The sequence below is a fragment of the Propithecus coquereli genome, unplaced genomic scaffold (assembly GCF_000956105.1).
Source record: "Propithecus coquereli isolate 6110/MARCELLA unplaced genomic scaffold, Pcoq_1.0 Scaffold18, whole genome shotgun sequence".
Lineage (NCBI taxonomy): Eukaryota > Metazoa > Chordata > Mammalia > Primates > Indriidae > Propithecus > Propithecus coquereli.
Genome location: NW_012142745.1, coordinates 6,170,986 through 6,191,224, shown reverse-complemented (window position 1 = coordinate 6,191,224; position 20,239 = coordinate 6,170,986). Strand labels below are relative to the sequence as shown.

The 20,239-nt window shown below is 43.3% G+C and overlaps 1 protein-coding gene across 1 annotated transcript; it reads left to right on the top strand.

Annotated features, from left to right (window-relative positions):
- The first annotated feature begins 1,717 nt into the window (after positions 1-1,717).
- Positions 1,718-18,164, top strand: FAM124B (family with sequence similarity 124B). The gene is made up of 2 exons (XM_012642552.1): positions 1,718-2,449; positions 17,514-18,164. Exons 1-2 carry the CDS (start codon positions 1,718-1,720, stop codon positions 18,162-18,164), a joined length of 1,383 nt encoding a protein of 460 aa, XP_012498006.1.
- The last annotated feature ends 2,075 nt before the right edge of the window (positions 18,165-20,239 follow it).

Below are 20,239 nucleotides of genomic sequence, written 5' to 3'. Positions count from 1 at the left end.
TTATATGTTTTTCCAATGTAGAAAGTGTAGGAATTATGAAACTCAAATGATTAGAAATGTAGGTTAGATTTAGGAAGTAAATCTGACCAGAAATAATTCCTTTCCTTGGATAATAATATTTGACTTTCCTCCTGGGGGTCCCCATGGCATTCTGCAGTGACCTTCCTCCTGGCACTGACCACATCATTCAGGGTGGGGACATGGTGGTTATCCATCCTCTGTTCCTGGCACAGTGCCGGGCTCTCAATATTTGGGATGAATAAACATATTTATGGTTACTATGCTATTAAAGGAATCCACATATATAAAATAAAAGTTAGAGTAAGTTATATTTTTCATCACAAAAGAGTTTTTTAGTTTACAAAAAATTAAGTCATCTGTGTCCCATTATAAGCATTAGTAAATTGCTTCTTTTAAGAAGAATTATGTTTAGAAAAATGTACTTGTCTACACCTATTTAGCAGCATAGCTATCAGAATAGCAAATGACTTTTAAATTGGTGTTTAGGACTCATTAGGATGAGCGTTATGTTTACAGCTTGACAACATTCTCATTGAAGATTATTCCATTTAAGACTCAACAGCCCAAGAGTCTCTGGCTAAAACGTGTCCTCAGCTAGAACTTGCTTTGCCATCTCTTCCTTACTCGTAGGAAGAAAATCCGGGCTGGGACTTCTGGACCCCAGAAAGGCAGTGCAGCAAGTTCCTAGGTTCAAATCTTCCTGCAGCCACTTCTTAGCTGTGAGATCTGGAGCAAGTTATTTAGCTTTTCTATGCCCTAGTTTTTTAACCAGCAATTTGGGGATAGTAGTCTCTTCTTCATAGGTTTGTCGCAAGATTAAATTAATTTATATTAAATTTTGGAATAGTTTATGACTGGTACATAGTAGATCCTCAATAAATATGAAAAATTATTATAATTGTTAATTATAATTATCGTTAGAGTTGCTAATTATAATTATATGAACAATTATTATTGGAAAGCTCTCACTTTTTCTAGAGAATTTGCACAAATAAAGGAAGATTTAGTTTCTCAATGTCTTTTCAGCACACGCAGACTTTTCAGTAGAGCACATAATTTTCAGTGAAGTCAAAATTATTTAGATAAAATAGCTTCTCTTCATGCCCTAACACCAAATCTTCAAAAACAAAATGAAATAAAAAGACAAAGGATAAGAGAAACCTGGCAAGGGGACAAGTTTTGAGAATTGTTTTAAAGAAGTCATTGTATTCGGGTGGCCTGGCAGGCTACTGTAAACACTAAGAAACTAAGTAGGAAATCAGAACCCATTGTGGGTCAGTAAAATGGATGTCTTTTCAAGCAAACAGATTGCTATCAGCCTACCAGAGCCACTCATGTTCCTTTTCCCCCGGTCATTTCCTTTATACTGAGTGTCTGTTAGAACCACCCACTCGGGTGTTTCTCAGGATTATAGGTTTTTAGGTCAAACAGAAACCCTGGGAAACGCCTGAAAAAGCCAAACACAACAGTTAACTTTATGCACAAGCTGCATGACTCGACCCCAGCGCTGTTGTGTGTGGCAGAGGCTGCCGAGCTGCTCTCCCTGCAAGCGCACGGGCGGCCAGGAGCTCCTGTTAGTCCGGTGAAGAGCCCCGCTCTCAGTAGCTGAAGGCTCGGCCCTTCTTCATTCATTTCAGAAGCCTGAACGGTGGGCCCTCCACGCTCGCTTTCCTTGTCGTCCTCAGGCGGTTCCACCATGGATGAGACACAGGGGCCTCTGGCCATGACCGTCCATCTCCTTGCCAACTCGGGGCACGGCTCGCTTCTGCAGCGGACTCTGGACCAGCTCCTCGCTTGCATTTGCCCAGAGGTCCGTCTCTTTCTGGTGTCTGAGCGGGTGACTCCAGTGAAATCCTATGAAAAGGGCCACCCCAGGCGATCCCGCTTCCCGGGGATGTCTGTCCTGCTCTTCCTGCACGAAAGCCTGGGAGAGGAGCGGCTATTTCGCGCTCTGGACTCCCTCCAGCGCTCGCCATGGCAGTGCTACCCCACCCGGGATGCACAGGGGAGACTGTGTCCCTACCTTCTTGCCGATCAGGACTTCTACAGCCTGGATAGCCAGATGCCCGTCTGGGGCGTGAGGCAGGTGCACCGGGGCGCCGAGATCCTCAGGGTGACGCTCTACTGCAGTTTTGATAACTATGAGGACGCCATCAGGCTCTACGAGATGATTCTGCAGAGAGAAGCCACCTTGCAAAAGAGTAATTTTTGTTTCTTTGTGCTCTATGCCACCGAGAGCTTTGTCTTGCAGCTCGCCCTGAAGCAGCTGCCCCTGGGAACGTCGGTGGACCCGAAAGAGTCTTCGGTGCTGCAGTTCAAGGTTCAGGAGATCGGCCAGTTAGTGCCTCTCCTCCCCAATCCCTGCGTGCCCATCAGCAGCACCCGGTGGCAGACTCAGGACTACGATGGCAACAAGATTCTGCTTCAGGTATGTCTGTTTTGTCTCTATGATCTCCTAGATGAGTAGGGAGCTGTGTAATTTAACATCTGAATAGGCCTAAGCCAGGGGTTCTCAAACTTGGTTGTGCATTAGAATCCCTCCAAGCTTTCAGAAATCCCCACCCCCGGCCAGTCAGAGCTGAATCTAGGTATCGTTTTCGAAGCTCCTTGGATGATTCCAGTATGTGGTAAGGTTAAGAGTCATTGATCTAATAAAATCTCATCTGACAGATAAGAAAGTTCAGACTCAGTGAAATTATAGCTGACACAAGTACTGTGTAGTAGAATCAGACAATGTGTCCTTTCTCAGCTTGCCTTTTTCCATGCCGATCAACTAGATGCCAGTCCTTTGCTCACTCTTTGGGCTCAGGAGCTCTTTCCATCTGGCCTAAGGAAGTTCAGGTCACAGTTATGTTTGGGGATGTTACGTTTGCAGTCCCGTTGACTTAATTTTTAAGTATCTTGTATCTCTGTCAAATTTTATCACAAATCATGTTGGTTAGAACTCTTTCAAAAGTCAATCTTGAAATGAAAGCCTTCTTTGGTAACCATGCTACTGAAACCTAACATAGTGTGAGTGTATTTGACCATGACAGCTACCACGTGTGGTCTCTTGCGTGTATGATGTGGCAATTGAGCTTTGCCACTTAGTAGCTGTAGGACCACAGGCCTCAGTTCCTTCACCAGCACAATGAAGGTCATACGGTATTAGCATCTTCCTATAGTATAGTTATCATCCACTCTAAATGCCCTAACACTTACAAAGTGCATGGTTAAGAGAACACCCACAACTCAATTTTAGCTATTATTGTTCATATTATGCCCTATAATAAGAATTTTAAATTGATAATTTCATTTAATACTTGTAAAAACCTAGGAATCCACTATTTTCCCCATTTTGCAGATAAGAAGACTGAGGTGTAGAGGGGTTTGGTTATGTGTTCAAGGCACATGATATTCCCAGCAAAATATTCTGTGGCTTCTGTCCTTGAGAAATGATCAGAAACCCCTTTACAGCCTGTTGAATAAAGTGTAATCATAACAGGCTGCGAGGTGGGTTGTCTTTCCGTTTAGTTAATTTTGTTGTCATCACTTTGGCTTCTTAGTTAAAATATGAATTATATTGATTCTATATTAAATGATTTCTAAATTATTTACCTTTTTGTTCACATAGGTGGATAGGTATGTTGCCTATTATATAACTTCCCAATTTCCAAGGCATCTAAAGTTTCTCTTCCAGTCTTAGTGAATCTCCAGAACTTAAAATCAACCTCAATGTCAAACAAAAATTATAATGTATGTGTGCAGCAGGGGGCACAGGTTTAATCATTCCTACTCCTTAATCATTTTGACATTTTTAGTTTGGAACCACAGCTCATACAACTTATTTTGGAAAGTTGATTCAAATTTGGGGATTGTAGAAGAATTTTTTGGATAAAGGGAAAACCTGTGAGTGGTATGAAAATAGGCCTCTTCCTGTCCAGTTTGTTTTAGGAGTCTGGCCACCTCCCAGGTGGGAGCAGAGTGTTAGTACCTCATTCTCAGTGTCCCCCTTGGAGACGCCACCTGCTTCCTGATCTCTTGGGGAGCTCCAAACCTCATGGACCTCTGCTTGCTCGCTCCAAAACGCACTTGGCTCCCCTTCCCTTAGTCTCCTCCCTGTCAATGTCTGAGCTTTTGCAAACAAAGTGGGGGATTGTCTTCTGGAAAATACTGCTTCTGGCTTCATATCATAAAAGTGCCTGAGGAAAGCGTACAAAGGCTTGGCTATAATATGCCATAAAACAGCGGAGCCCAACCTTTTTGGCACGGGTTTCATGGGACAGTTTTTCCTGGATGGGGGTGGCTGGGGTGGGGTTGGAGGTGGAGCTCAGGTGTGACGGGAGGGATGGAAGTGGTTGTAAATACAGAGGAAGCTTCGCTGGCTCCAGCAGCTCACCTCTCGCTGTGCCGCACCCCCTTCCTAAGTTTCATGGAAGATAATTTTTCCACGGGTTGGGGTTGGGGGATGGTGAAGTTCTGTGGCCGGCTTCTAACGGGCCGGGGACCAGGGATTGGGGACCGCAGCCATAAAAGACAACTCATAGATATCATGTAGCTACTCCATTCTCAGAATGGAGTGAATTTTTCGGAGTAGAAAACCCAGCACAAACTTCCTTGCAAGTAAGTAGCCCAAGCCTTAAACTGCGGGCTCAGGACCCAACTTGCAGCTCTGCCCCCTCTCTCTAGGCCCTGTGCTCAGACAGTCCCCGCTGTGGGGTCGCCACTGGCTGCCAGCAGCTCCAAGGACCACATACATCCTTCACGTGGGCTCTGAATGCCTCAGCCCACAGTGGCCCAATAACATTTCTGGACTTCACGTCAGCTGGACCAGCTTGGATCAGATTCTCTTCTCCAAATCAATTACTGCATTCAGGGAGATAGGACCATATGGGTTAGTTTAGTCCTGCGGTGAAGTCTCTACCCTCTAGAGTAGATTCTGTGTGACGTTGGACTGTTCTGTGGGACTCTCAGGAGAGGTTGAGGGTCTCTGGGGAAGATCAGGGTATCTCCCCCGACAAACACAAAGTGGCCCCAAGTCACTGATGTCCACCAAAAGTAAGCAAATGATACTTATTCAAGGAAGAACCATAACCACGAATTAACCTCTCCACAGACAATTCTTCCACAGGGCCAGGATGGAGGCATGTGTGCAGGAGACTTGAGCATGTGGGGGTGATGGAGAAAGCTTTCCTGAGGAGCGATGCCGGGGCCTGCCTGGGCTGGACGGCCGGGCAGGAATTAGCCAGTTGGAGATGGGAGCGAGGGTGTTCCCAACAGAAGAGACAGTGGGTGACAGTGTTGGTGGGGCACTTCCTTAGCAGGGCACGTCCAGCAAACTGCAAACGGCCTGAGGTTCTCCGTGGCTGGGGTGAAGGGAGGGGTCGGGGAAGAGGATGGGCAGGTGGCCAGAGGCTGGACCATCAGGGACATGGAAGCCACTGGAATGTAAGCACCAAGGCGGCAGGGACCTTTTTGGTACACTCCTGTGTCTGGCACGTATATTCCTGTATGAACGAACGAGTGCCTTGCTAAGTAGCTTCTGCTCCATCCTTCTGTAATGAGCAGCCACTGATGGATCCCGTGAATGGTGCTGACATGTATCATTTGTGTTATGAGGGTCAAATGAGAGAATATACATGGAGGTGCTTTGTAAAGTGGAAACTGCAGCAGACCATGCAGAAGCGATGAAATTATCATCTGTGCGTGTAAGAAGGTCGCCGGCTGTCTCACTGAGTGCACACAGGGAGCAATGCTTTTTCCACACGACATCTTGTCATTGCAGACTATCTGATGCTTCTCAGAGTCTAGAACGTACATTTTTGATGAGCATGATATGAGGGTATCTACTAGATGCTCAGTAAATGATTGAATGTATGAATAAATGAGCAAGTCAGTCCATGTTTATTCATTTCCCAAATATTAACTGAACACCTGCTCTGGACCAGACCCTGTTCTAGGCCATGTTCTCCACGTGGCAGTTTTAATCGTGCTGTCTCGGTTCCTAGTGGATGCAAAATCATATTGGATTCAGTCTTCCCTTTCTCCACTTTAGCCGTCCCTCTGCCTTCTCCCTGTGTGTTGCCACCGGTGGTGGTGATGGTGTCGGTGTGTGAGGGAAGGTACCATGGGCGATGAGGCCCTTTTCTTTTTAAACCGCCTGCAACGTGAATCCTGCCCTACATCAAATCAGCTATTTTGTCAAATCAACCACATGCAGTATCTCTAGTCAGCTACTGCTGCTTCTCAGCTTTCCATGTTGTCCAAAGTTACATTCTTCGTACTTTTTGTAGTTTTTTTTTTTTCTATTTGCCACACTTGTGATCCCTCTACCTTGGCTCACCTGCTGATGCATCCATCTCTTGGGTGCCCCTGGCTTGGGCAAATCCAAGTGTGTAGAATCCATGATTTTGGTGCCAGGCTTCCGGCAGACTCTGAGTTTGAACTGAATTATCATTCTGTTTGACGTTCAGTAGGGGAAACTCCATAAATTAAAAGATAAAACCTCCCTGGAAGCTACTTGAAATGTCCCAGCAAAGTCTGTATTTCATAGACTGTGGGAGAAGTGACGGCTGTGCCTTTGTTGACCTTGGGTCAGGTGTTCTATGCAGCTCACACTGACCCCGCAGTCTGATGGGGTGCTGCACACTCCCACGTGTGCCCGCAGCACCAGCGGCCTGAGGGGAAAGTGACTGTAGAGCCCCAGCCACCCCCCTTGAGTGTGGGGAAGGGGAAAGTTAAATTGACCAAGGGCTTCTGGGAAAGTTCCGTGGAGGAAGTATGACTTGGAGGATGACCAAATCGGCTGAGTGTAGGGCTAGAGAATTCAAATGTGCTGAGGAGAATTTCTGGTCCACTGAGAATGGTGCAGGAGGACATAAAATGGGATTTTAAGAGAGCCATTTATGGAGGTTTTTAGAGAAGGGGCAGGCATGCTCATGCCTGCAATATACAATTTAGGACAATAATCCTAGTACCGTCAATAGGACAGATTGCGTGGGGGCTTGACTAACCTCTTCAGCGGTGGCTTCAACTGTCCAGGCAAAGGCCAGCAATGTTTTGAAATAGGGAATTCACGATGGAAGTAGGAGTTAGATTGCAGAGGCAGCCCTGATGGAATTTGCAATGAATTGGACGTAGAGGGTGGACAGGAGGGAGGTGAAGATGAATTTGGACACACTGGGTTTGAGGTGCTTGCAGGTCGTTTGGGCGAAGACATTCCGCACTCAGGTGGTCCTCGAGGTCTGTAACTCAGGAGGGGGGTGGGCTGGGGACACGGGTTAGGGTGGTAAATTGTGAACACGGGAGCTGAAGCCCTGGGAAGGAGCAACATTACCAAGGTAGAGCCTGCAGAGAGAGAAGAGATGACAGCGGGACCCGGAAAGTGTCCACTCTCCAGGAGGTGGGAGAGGGAAGAACCACGAGAGAAACTGAGAAGGAGCAACGAGGAAGCCAGACAGGGACGAAGGTCACCATATCACAGAAGTCAGTATGTCACTTGGTGGCACACAGTCCCTAAGATGTGGCTCCTCACGTGTGCTAGAGCAGGTCCCGCAGGTTCTTCCATAGTGACCTCCTCACAGGCCACTGTTTGCTGGCATGTTGACATTGACCCTCAAGAGGCCACCACCTGCTGCAGGCCCTGTGTCCTCACCTGACAACTGCTGCCACCACCACCCTGGGCTTATGGGAAAGTCCCCACAACATGACTGTACTTTTCAACAAGATCTTTCCAAAGATTTGAGGGAAAAACACAAAGAATTCTGTACAAGAAGAATAACTTACAACCACCTCTAGACATGGCTATTCTCAGAGCTCCCAGGCAAGACATGACCTCTGGGTCCTTCCCAGGTCTCCTCCACATCTTCTCTACCCCCATCTACAGGAGGGGCCCCAGGCCACACTCTTAGTGTGAAAGAAGACGGTTCCGTCTCATCCCCTCTGAGGACCAACTTTCAGGTCTTCTTCCCTTGACAAGGGTGACTGCTTCCCAAGTGGCTCAAATGGGATAATTCACACACATCTCCTCCTCCCCACCAGGGGCGGTGTCCTATTCTTGGGATCTGGGCAGGGCGGATCAATAACATTAGCGCATAAGCCCAACGTCAGTACAGTCTGGGGCATCCAGTCTTGACAACAGATGTTGGTTGTCAGCCACCCATTCTGGTAGCTTTTCCCAATCTTTTCATCAGAATGAGCTGGAAGTCCTGCCTGCACATCCTGCCTGTCATTTCTGAGCCTCACCTCTGGATCTCCTGCAGTCAACTCCAGAACTAGAATCCACACAGCTCTCCAAGACATAGGCATGTGGAGAAAGTCACGTATTTCCGTTTCGCACATCCACTCCACTTTCTTCCAATTGAGACCCATTCTCTAGACTAACGCTGTCTCCTTTCTATGATGATGAAAATATTCTACATTTGCGTGGGTCAGTATGGTGGCCATTGGCCACATGTAGCTATTGAGCACTAGAATTGTGGCTAGTGAGGCTGAAGAACAGAATTATTAATTTTATTTGATTTTAATAATTTAAATAGGCTCATGGGGTTGGTGACTACTGCATTAGACAATACTGACCTAGATCATTTCTAAAATCTCTTGCGACTTAAAGCTACTATAGCTGTGTACAGCTTCATTGGTGGCAAAACTTCATCTCTTAAGGGTGGAATTCAATTCAATTTTTAGAATTAGTTAAAAGATATTTAGCATCAATTTTATTGGATCTGATAGATGGATTAAGCAATTTTAATATTACTTTTCAAGAGCGTGAGATACGTACCTCTCTAATACTGAGACTGGTTTGTTTATACTAACTTTGAAAGTCAGATTGCTGAAAATGTTCCAAAAATATCTGACAGAATTATCAATCTTTTAAGTCACTGTGTATAGCTTTTCATAATCTACTTATGGAAAGCAGAGAGTTAATATAATAAGATGATATTAGATACAACATTTAATGAACACTTAGATGTCAGGTACCATGTTGCATGGTTTCATTATAAATATCTCCATTTTACAAATCAGGAAACCGAGGCTTAGAAAGTTTAAATAACTTGCCCACGGTCACACAGGGAGCAAAAGAGAGAGTCAGGTTTTAGACTCAGGTCTCTTTCTCTCCAAAGTTCAAGCTTCGAACACACAATTTTTGTTTTATTTATAAACAATTTTAATGTATAGTGTTTTGATTTCCATTAGAATTTTAAGAAATGTAGTACCCATGAAAAATCCTTCAAAACAAGATAATTCAGCCTATCGTTAGATAACTTTTTTATTTCTAACTTCATAGCCAAACTTGACACTTTTTCTTCTCTTCAAGTTTAATAATAATTTCTCTGATGCTACTTTTTTCTCCACATCTTAGTAACATTTTTAATAAGAATAACTTACTGGAGAAGGTTGCAAACAGAGGTTTTTTTTTTAATTGCAGTATTACCAACAAATATTTCTTTTTAATTATTTTAATTACTTTCAAGTTTCTAATTTTAAAAAAGCTTATTGACATGTATTTGGGGGACTTTTTCCTCAAATTGACTTAATCAGTAGGATGTGCACATTCAAGCCCATTGGTCGGATTCTTCGCTCTGTGGGTTTCTCCTGTTCTGGATCTTGCTCTTTCATTTGTTTGCTTGCTTACTTGATAAGCTCATGGCATTTTTGGCCTCTTCTCTGTTGTCAGACAGAGGTAACAGAGGTAACATCTCCTTCGGACTCAAACAAGCAAACTTTCCTTTTTCCTTGACTCGACAGCTCGAGTATCTTGCCTTCTTTCCACGCCATTTCTTTGACTTGAGTCGTCTACATTCTTGCCACCTCGAGTTGCCAACCTTCCTCTGTCCTCCTGGGCTCTCACTTCTTCCTCTAGCAATAGGTGACACTGCTCTCTCAAAGGCCAGCAGTGCTTGAGGACGAGGCACTGGCAGCACTGATGCATGTGGGCCATCCTGCCTTTTTGAAATTCTCTCCTCTGTGGGCTTCCATAACCCAGTTCTTTTAATTAAGGGGCTCATTCTCTCTGACTATTCCTCTTCTGGTTTTTTTGTTTGTTTTCTCAAAGACTCAACTGTGTCTTCCTATCCCTAAATCAGGTCTCTTCAACCTTGGCACTATGGACATTTTGGGCCAGATAATTCTTTGTCGTGGGGACACGGCCTGGACATTGCAGGGTGTTTAGCGGCATCCTGGTCTCTACCTGTTGGATGCCAGTCGCACTGCCCCCATAGTTGTGACAACCCAAAATGCTTCCAGACTTTGCCAAATGCCCTCTGAGGGGCAGAATCACTCCTAGTGGGGAACCACTGCCCTACACTGAAGGTTTCCCCTAAGATTAAGGAATAAAAAAATCACTCTATAGATTTGGTTATCACTTTTGTTTAACTTAATCCTACATTTGCATCTCCTCTATTTCTCGAGGTTTTAGGCCATTTCCTGTTCCCTACAAGACCATTTAAACACAGTGTCTCATCCTCATGTCAAATTGAATCCGAGCAAAACCAAAGTCATCATTCACAGCCCTTCCCCACCTTCAACTTCTCCGGCTCTGTTCATTCTTCCCCCATTTGCCCATGTCTTGAAACACCAGCTGTTTTTAAAGCCTCCTATTTTCAGAACCCCCATATCCAATCAGTCCCCAGCTGTTCTAATTTTCCTTTGGAGTCATTTCTCCTTCCCTCCTTCCCTCTTTAAGCCCACGTAACTTCAAATGCCCAGCACTGTGACAGCATTTGCACCCTCCACCCTGGCTCCAGGCCTTCTGTTTCGTCCTTCGCGTTGCTATCAGAATATATCGTTAAATGACTGCCAAATGTATGCTTCTTCTCAGCTCAGTAACGAAAGGCAAATAACATTGAAATGCCCTTGCCCGGCTTTCAAGGCCCTTCACAAGCAGGCCTGATAAGAGTTGGATGTTCCTCCCCTCCAGAGCTCACGTTGAAATCTGATCCCCAGAGTTGGAGGTGGGAGGCGATTGGGTCGTGGGGGCGGATCCCTCATGGAGGGCTTGGGCGGTATCTCGTGAGGAGTGAATTTTCACTCTATTAGTTCATACAGGAGCTGGTTATTTAAAAGAATGTGGGCACCCTGTCCTCTCTCCCTGCTCCCTCTCGCCATGTGACATGCCTGTACCCCTCTCCCCCTCCCCACCTTGACTGAAAGTTCCCTGAGGCCCTCGCCAGAAGCAGATGCCAGCGTCATGCTTCTTGTACAGCCTGCAGAATTGTGAGCCACAGAAACCTCTTTTCTTTATAAATTACCCAGCCTCAGGTATTTCCTTTAAAGCAATGCAAAATGGACTAAACCCAAGCCCCCCTAATATCTCCCTTGCTGCCTCATTCCTTGGCCATCCCAACCTGTTACCCTCCCTTTCTTTCCAGAACTCCAGGCTCACTCCTGCACCTTTGGTTTTTATTTTTTATTGTGGTAAACTATATAATATGGTAAAACTTTACCATTTTCATCTCTTTTTTAAATTTCAGAAAACCTTCTTTCTTTTCTAAAATTGTGGTAAGATATATATAAGACTAAATTTACTATCTTGACCATTTTTTTAGTGTACAATTCAGTGGCATTAAGCACATTCACAATGTTGTGCAAACATCACCATTATCGATTTCCAGAACCTTTTCATCACCCCAAACAAAAACTCTGTACCCATTAAACCAAACTCACTATTCTCCCCTCCCTCCAGCCCTTGGGAACCTCTATTCTACTTTCTGTCTTTATGAATTTGCCAATTATTGGTACCTTACATAAGTAGAATCATATGATATTTGTCTTTTCATGTCTGGCTTATTTCTACCTAGCATGATGTGTTCAAAGTTCGTCCATGTCGTGGCATTTATTAGAATTCATCCCTTTTTATGGCAGAGTAATATTCCATTGTATATATATCTACATCCACGTAGTGCCTGATACTCCTTATCCAAGATTCCTTTCATTTCCTGTTCAATTCCCCAACTGTAAGGTTCTGATCAAATTGCACTTTCTCTTTGAAACCTCCTGGGAAGCTCAAGTGAACATTCATTCCCATTCCTAACTAGAACAGTTAACACCTAAATCTTTCTAACACATAACTGATAATGATATATTTTCTCATTCTTGTGTCATATAATGTGGGACTTTATGACTCTCCCTCTCTTTTCCGTATTTCATTGTAAATGTTTATTTCTGCTTGAGTACTAGACAGACAGCTGTGTCTGAAATATTTGTTGACTACTTGACTACTTGTTTTCAGGAACTAAATTTGTCTCTTTAAAGAAGGTATATACTGCAGAAGCCAGTTTGGCATAAGTAAGCATGTGTTCCATTTCATTTTGTCTATGGATAGTATGTTCCTTCTTATGTTCTTTATTAGCTATTTAAAATAAGAGAATACAGTCTTTCTGGAAGTAAGTAATTTATTTTCATCTTCTCTAGCATTTCTTTTTGTTTGTTTGTTTGTTTGTTTTGAGACAGAGTCTCACTGTGTTGCCTGGGCTAGAGTGCCGTGGCATCATCCTAGCTCACAGCAACCTCAAACTCCTGGGCTCAAGCAATCCTGCTGCCTCAGCCTCCCGAGTAGGTGGGACTACAGGCATGTGCCACCATGCCCAGCTAAGTTTTTCTATATATTTTTAGTTGTCTGATTAATTTCTTTCTATTTTTAGTAGAGACGGGGGTCTCGCTCTTGCTCAGGCTGGTCTCGAACTCCTGATCTCAAACAATCTGCCCGCCTCAGCCTCCCAGAGTGCTAGGATTACAGATGTGAGCCACAGCGTCCGGCCATTCTCTAGCATTTCTTAAGGGCTCTTTTCTTCTCATTTTTGAGTCTCTCAGATGTACTCCCTTGGATTCTATTAACTCCTCCTTCCTTCCTCTGCTCATTTCCCTCTCATTCTCTGTCACCTCTCGCAAAATACCCCACACAGCCAGACAACCCCCCTCCCCACACACACGTCTACACTCTCGCTCAATGCTCTGGCTTATACTGATGTGAAAGAGGCATTGCTCAGGAGGTTTCTGCTGCTATAGAATAGCAGGTTGAACATCAGTGGTTTTGGCCAATTGATTAAAATAAGTACCTTTGAAAGGATCAGTTAATTGGAAAAAACTGATGTCAACCCATGAGTGAGTCTGGCACTCTTTTGGGGTTTCTTAGGATCCACAGAATTTGTTTCCATGCAATCATTGTTTCCCAGTGTTGGAGAAATCCTCTTTTGCTATCTTTTTGGAATCACTCTCAGTAAGAAACAATATTATTTTTCCCTTCATGATGTGAGTCTGCCCCTTAGTAACTTAATCATTTTCCAAGGATGTGTTTTCTCTTGCTTTTTGAGAGATTAGAGTCATAATGAGTGACAATTTTCCTGTTAATCATGATAGTTGCTTATGTTCCTTGAATTTGAGAAACCTCGCTCTCAATTTGTAACATTTTACAAATATTTCTTAGAAAGATGAGCTTTAAATGATCAGCATTCGTACAAATGCGTTTCAGTTTGTTTTTTGGCAAGCTTTATTCCCCCTCAAGGGATTTATCTCAATCACTCAGCATTATGTTTCTCCTGGAAATTCTTCCTTCCAACAGCACACATCTGTATTTCTATGTTAATCATGCTGCACTCACTTTTGCCATATGGTCTAAGGATCTTAGACATCTCTTCAAAAAAAAGTTGACATTCCCCTCTGTTAAGAATCATTTAAATATTGCTGATGCCTGGATTGCACCCTAGTCCAGTGAAATCTGAATGTCTCGGGGTGGGAGCTGTAGAGATCGTCCAGCATCTCTACGAGTGTCACAGCGCAGCGAAGAATGCTCCAGACCACAATCTCAGGCTGAAGGAGGAAGAGACACTCTTTTCCTTTCAAAGAGCTCCCAATCCTCTCCAAATCTCTGTATTTATTGTAGGGAAAGGCATACGTGTTTACAGCAATGAGCGCACAGGTAAAATCTTTGGCGTCATACAGCAAGCACGCTGTTCTAAACAAATCTATTTAACGATACACATTAAACTTGTAATTATCTTGTTATTTCCTTGTTGTTCCTTAAGGCTATCAAGAAAAGGGCAGGGACCCAACATCAGTCACACTCCCATGCATTCCCAAGCCTGCTGTATGCAGCTGGCTGATAAGCATTCATACCCCAAGTCCTGTTTGCAGGACTGCCCGGTTTCCACCTTTGTCCTAGTCCCTTTACCCAGGCCTTTATGCCTTTTCTAATATCCTCTACAGGAGCCAGGCATCACAGTTTTTTAATGGTCCCCAGGTCGTTCCACTGTGCAGCAAAGTTTAGACACGTTTCTCTGTGGGTTTGCACAAAGGGCATGTCTTGTGGTACAGCAGCATCCCTTCAACAGCGCCCCCCTAGAGAGAGTTTCTGGTCGGCAGAAGCCCTTCTCAGCGCGAGGCGGAGGTGTGGCTCAGCAGAAGCACATCTGTGACAGGGAGGGAAGTTTGGGTAGGGTAGCTCTCTGGTGAGCTGGCTTGAATAGAATTTAGAGATTCTAGAGTAGTGGTTTTCAAACTGGGCTCTGAGAAGCCCTAGGGACCTGGGAGGAGAAGGAGGGGCCAAGGTTGACCCAGAAGGCAGGGGCTACCCCTGACCTTCAACTGGAGCTGCTCCAATTGAAGTGTTTCATATTCTGGGCTTCCAGGTAGGATATTGTTTGGATAAAACGTTCTTATTCTTAAAAGGGGAGGAGAGAGAGGAAGAGAGGGAGGGGGGAGAGGAAGAGGGGAAAGAGGAGGGAGAGGAGGAGAGGAGGAGAGGAGGAGGGACGGTGGTGGGGGCAGAGAAGGAGAGAGAATGAGAATCATTGATAGAGCAGGGGTTGGCCGGCTCTGGCTGGGGAGCTAAGAATAGTTTTCCATTTTTAAGTGGTTGGCAAGAAAATGTATGGCTCATGAAAATTATATGAGATTCAAATTTCAGTGTTCATAAATAGAGTTTTATTGAAACGCAGCCACACCATTCATTTTTGTACAGTCTGTGGCTATTTTGCGGCAAAGTCGAGTAGTCGGGATAAAGACCACATGGCCGGCCAAGCCTCAGATATTTACTATATGCTGCTTCACAGAAAGTATTTGTCAACTTCTATTCTAAAGAATCAATGGAAGTCCCTGTTTTTTTGTTTTTGTGGTTTCGTAATTAGTCTCCTCACCATTTCCATCAGAGAGAAAATTGAGAGAACATACATGTGTATCACATATACAAATACTATGTTAATATGTATGGTAATTTACTCATTTCTAGACCTGCTTTCTCAGTGTCCTGATTTATGCCTTCTTGCTTTGTGAGATAAATACATACTGTTTCCCCCTCCTCTTAAATAGACTTTATTTTTTAGAGCAGTGTTCGGTTTATAGCAAAATTAAGCAGAAAGTGCAGAGAGTTCCCATGTACCCCCTGACCCTGCACACACAGCCTCCCCAACTATCAACATCTTCCACCAGAGTGGTACATTTGCTACAACTGATGAGCCCACACTGACACATCGTTATCACCCAAAGTCAGTAGTTTACATTAGGGCTCACTCTTGGTGTTGTACGTTCCATGGGTTTTGACAAATGCGTAAGAACACATATCCATCATTATGGTTATATATAGAATAGCTTTACCTCCCTAAAAATCCCGTGCTCTGCCTATTCGTCCCTCTCTCCTCCACCAACCCCTGGCAACTACTGATCTTTTTACTGTGTCCATAGATTTGCCTTTTCCAGAATGTCATAGAGTTGGAATCATATAGTATGTCACCTTCTCAGATTGGTTTCTTTCAATTAGTAGTATGCATTTAAAGTTCTTTTGTATCATTCTTTTGATATTTGATTAAACAAAATCCTGGGGCCAGACAGGGATGGATCCTGAATACCAATTTCAAAGGGCTGTTAGCAAGATGGAGAAAATTATCTTTTCCTATTGGGGGTTCGTGACATCCCCAATAAAGATAGGGTCCCCGGGCAGAATACGTTGCAAGAGATGAAACAAACAAAGACACAGACACAGACACAGGAATAATTTTAAGAGTGCGGGGAAATCAGGGGACCACCAGCACTCCGGTGCCAAGGTGCTGGTGACTGAAATCCAGCACTTGCTTTTTGTTCTCTTTGCCATGCTGCAAAACAATGATCTCATGTGAAAAAATCACGGGATACAATGAACGAAAGTCTCAGGGCTCCCCAAAATCACAAGGTGTCCTAGCTAATTACTTTCTCCTTTCTAGAAGTGAAAACACATAATTCTTCAGTGGATACAATCCTTTTGATCAAGGTAAACTGACTAATTTTATCCCAAGCTCAAACTATGTACATGGATATCAATCTCTAACTTCAGTAGCTGTGACCCATTTGATCATGGAACAAAGAAACTACATGCTTTCCACTGGGAGACTGGTTTTACATTAACAGAGGCATTGTTGAGAGAAAGGGAGAGAAGGAGCTTGGCCAAGTGTTCTAACAATGGAAGCCTTAAGACCCTTCTCCTGGGCTGACATACGGCAATCTACCTCTACAGCCACGAGAAGTTTTCATGTCAGGCCTCCCGCAGCTTTTCAGGCATGAGACCCCTTAGGCTCTGAGGTTGGCGCATGCTTTGCTGCACTCCCAGATCACTGATATATGTCCCCCAACTAGACAGTTAACATCTGCCCTTATTTCAGGCTTCTGCTCAGGCAATTCCTTCACCTCCTCTCCCCTCACCGCCTCAGACATAGCATCCCTAAGTCCCAGTGGTCTTAATCCCATCATTTTCCAGAAATACTTTTGGGGAGAGTGTTGTGTAGGGGATAGGATGTAAGCTTCCAAGAGTCCATGTCTGGAAGATGGGTCGGTGAACTACAATCTGTGGGAGAGAGTATAGTCAACTGTAGCATGGGAGTTTTGCTTAACTTGCTGTAAATTTGGAACCAAAGTGGATTTGCCAGGGATCAAAACACAAGAGCTTCCACATAAGCAGTCTGCTTCATTTGCCCACACAATACCAGACCTATACTCTAAAGAAATGATGCCCCAATAATTTCAAGACTATTGATTTTCAAAAGGTGCCAAATTATGATCATGCCCAGAGTGCCCATATGTCTTAGAATGGCTCAAGATAGATATCGTTATTAGCATGATCTAAAAGGAGGACCACCAGCTTTGGAAGATTGAATTCTTATTCTGATCATTATCTTGACTATAACCATATGTTTTATGATTCTTTGGTTTTCTTTTTGCATAGTTGGTAATATATTCTTTATAACATCAAGTGAGGTCATTGAATAACATCTATGAACATCTTTGCATTGTTTAACAACTTGATCTACCAGAAGTGCGGTGTTACCAAGTGCCCATTTGACTCCCCAAAGTCTTAATTTAGAGAGTCTGAGAGAGAGATGCTGATTATACACCTCACAATTGGACAGAATTGTCACTTCTATTCATTTCAACCAACTTTTACTGTCTGCTATGGGCATGGTATGGCAGAGGGTGAATGAGGCATGGTCTGCTCTTGGCACTTAGTTAATGGAAAACATGTTTCATTTGTTCCTCCTTTCCTTGACCCATAGGTCCAGTTCAATCCAGGAGTTGGTGTTAGGAATGGAGAGCTTTCTTTCCTGAATGGCACCGTGGGAGCTGACATGCTTCTCCAGGGCTCCCGGCAGACTCCTGTCTCTGCAAAGAGGACCCCAGAATCAAGGAGCCGGAAGAACCAGGCCAGGAGGTTCCAGGTGGATTCTCTGGAGCTTCCTGAGCCTAGTGGGAGCCCAGTATCAGTCAGCTCTAGTGGCACTTTGTGGAAATGCCCTGGCTGGTCATTCCAGGCCAGCAGCCCACCTACAAGTCCCCAGCTGCATCTGACTTCTCCCCACCTTCAACCCGGAGCCAAAATGAAGGTACTCAGCTGGGAAAGCAGCTTTCAGAAGCTTGAGGAAGAGACTAATGTTGACACTGGGTTCACTGCCATCAATTCTGAACCTGGGCAATCTTTTTTGAGCAGGTTTCCAAGGGATTTGCAGACCAGCCAGCCACCATCCTGCTTGCCAGCCTCTTCCTTAGGGGTGGCTACCTCCAAAAACAGCAGAGTCCTTCAGGAAAGAGTCTATCCTTTGTCACTGGCTGGACAAAGGGTCATTGATACAAAAAAGATAACCTCAAAATGTCCCCTTCCTCTGCAAGTCCAGAGTAAAGAAAAAGAAGAAGAAGAATTCTTTATATAGTATAAAACAAATGTGGTTTTCTAAAACACAAGATCAGATAGAATGTTCTAGAAATGGAATACTGACCCAGAATCAGCCTGTTTTTTGCTCTTCTGAGGGGGCCTGAATGCTGTTTTAGTGCTACCCATGCACAGATCTGTATTGTTTTTATTTCAAATGTTCAAAGTCTAAAGGTGCTGGGAGTGATTGTTTTTTACCATCAAAGTCGTAAGAGAACATAGCCAATGCACAAGAACAAAGCCCAGTGCTTGTGTTCCCTGGAGGTGCACTAACCCAGCTGGAGGTGTTGAATTCAGCACCTATCAGGATAATTGCATTGTATGCAAATGAATTGGATGTGTTATGCAATGCTGATTAGTGCATGTAATTTGGTTTTAATTTTTACTTGGGTTGCACAGCTCACCCCCCTGGACAGGATGGACTACTATTCATTCTTTAGTGCTTTTTAATTTTTATGTGACCTCCTTTGGTAACTAGGCACTGTTCATCACATACCCTCTCATGTTTTTTTTGCCTTTAAAGTTGCTTGCATCTAGAATAAGTAAAAATGCAAGGTGTTTTGAAAATGAAAAATAATTTATTTTTTTCCTGTTTAATGAGCCCACACACTGGAAACCAGAAAATCAGGTTAAAAATGAATGCTAGACTCTAGGGTTTTCCTGCTCCTCTTTTTCTTGTTTGTTTCTTCACTACTCCAAAGATGACAGTGGTTCTTGTTACAAATCAAGAAGGATCATATGATGATTGGATGATTTGAGATCTCCACTGAGCATGGCAGGAAGATTGGATTGGTTGACCAGGTCACTGGAGCAGGACTTGGATTCTTCTGGCTATATTTGAATCCCCAAATTCCTTTGCAATACTCATTCATTCATTATGTATTCACTCAATAAATATTTATTGAACACCCATGTTTGAATAAGGCATTGTATATATGGTATATCTACATTCTGTGACATCAAACCCAAAAAGTATTTCTGGCTTCACCACTATGATAAATCCATTCTATCAACTCTTAAAAAGACACTGAAGTCCAAAGATTCTTCTAAGAACTTCTTTCACAATTGAGGCCCATGGTTGCCCGTAATGATGTAGTAAGCATTCATGACCTACAGATGAAGACTAGGTATATTATAAATTGCAATTATAATCGTAATGGACAAATTCTCAGTTGCCCATATGCTGAATTTTTGGGTTAGATATTTAAAAAAATCTGAGGTCTGTGTGTTTCAGTTAATTTATAAGGTTATTTCACTCAATGAACCTCATTCTCCAGGACAGATGTTACATAAAAATATAAATGCTGATTTAGCTGGATCTCTTGGAGACCTGAATACTTAGTACACCCAACTGGAGAGAAAGAAAGGTGAGTTCAAGCCAAAAGACAAATCTTGTGGAAGTGAAGGGACAGAAATGAAGGAGAATTGCAAATGAACAAAGACAAGACTTCTAAATTGATTTTTTTTTCTTTTTTTGGTCCTTAAAACATCAATATATTGCCATTCCCATTTCCTCTCTCTCCCCTAGACTAAAATTCGGTCTTAGAAAATGGAATAAAGAATATAATTTTGGTATGGCTTTCTATAATGAGTTAAAAAAAAATGAAAGTCTTATATAAATTGAACTGTTGAGCTGTCTTGAAAAGCACAGCAAGGAGAAATTTTGAAATTTCCACTCCACTTTCTTTTTTTAATGTTATCTAAATTTCCTTAACGTAATACTTGGGTAAGAATATAAGTGCATGAAAATTATAAAGAATATTGAGAAATTTGAATGAGTGTCTTTACAAAACTGACAATGTAAAATAATATACTCTTAAAATGTCACCTACTCTCTCCTACTCAACATAGGAATTCAATTTACAACATGATGGGATGAAAATACCAGTGGATTGGGTGGGGGAGGCCCAGATTTTGATTTCAGCTTTTAAATTTACTATTTATGAGACCTTGAACATGTCAGGCTCTTTGATCTTCTGTTGCCTTATCTACTGTAACAAAAGGTCCTCAGGAGAATCAAGATTATGTATATGAAAGCATTTGAATATTATTAAGCACTATAAATGTGTGAGATAT

Excerpts from the sequence above, each read along its gene's own strand:
- FAM124B (XM_012642552.1), top strand. The coding sequence starts at position 1,718 with ATGGATGAGACACAGGGGCCTCTGGCCATGACCGTCCATCTCCTTGCC. Across the intron at positions 2,450-17,513 it reads GCAACAAGATTCTGCTTCAG|GTCCAGTTCAATCCAGGAGT; the intron begins GTATGTCTGTTT and ends CTTGACCCATAG.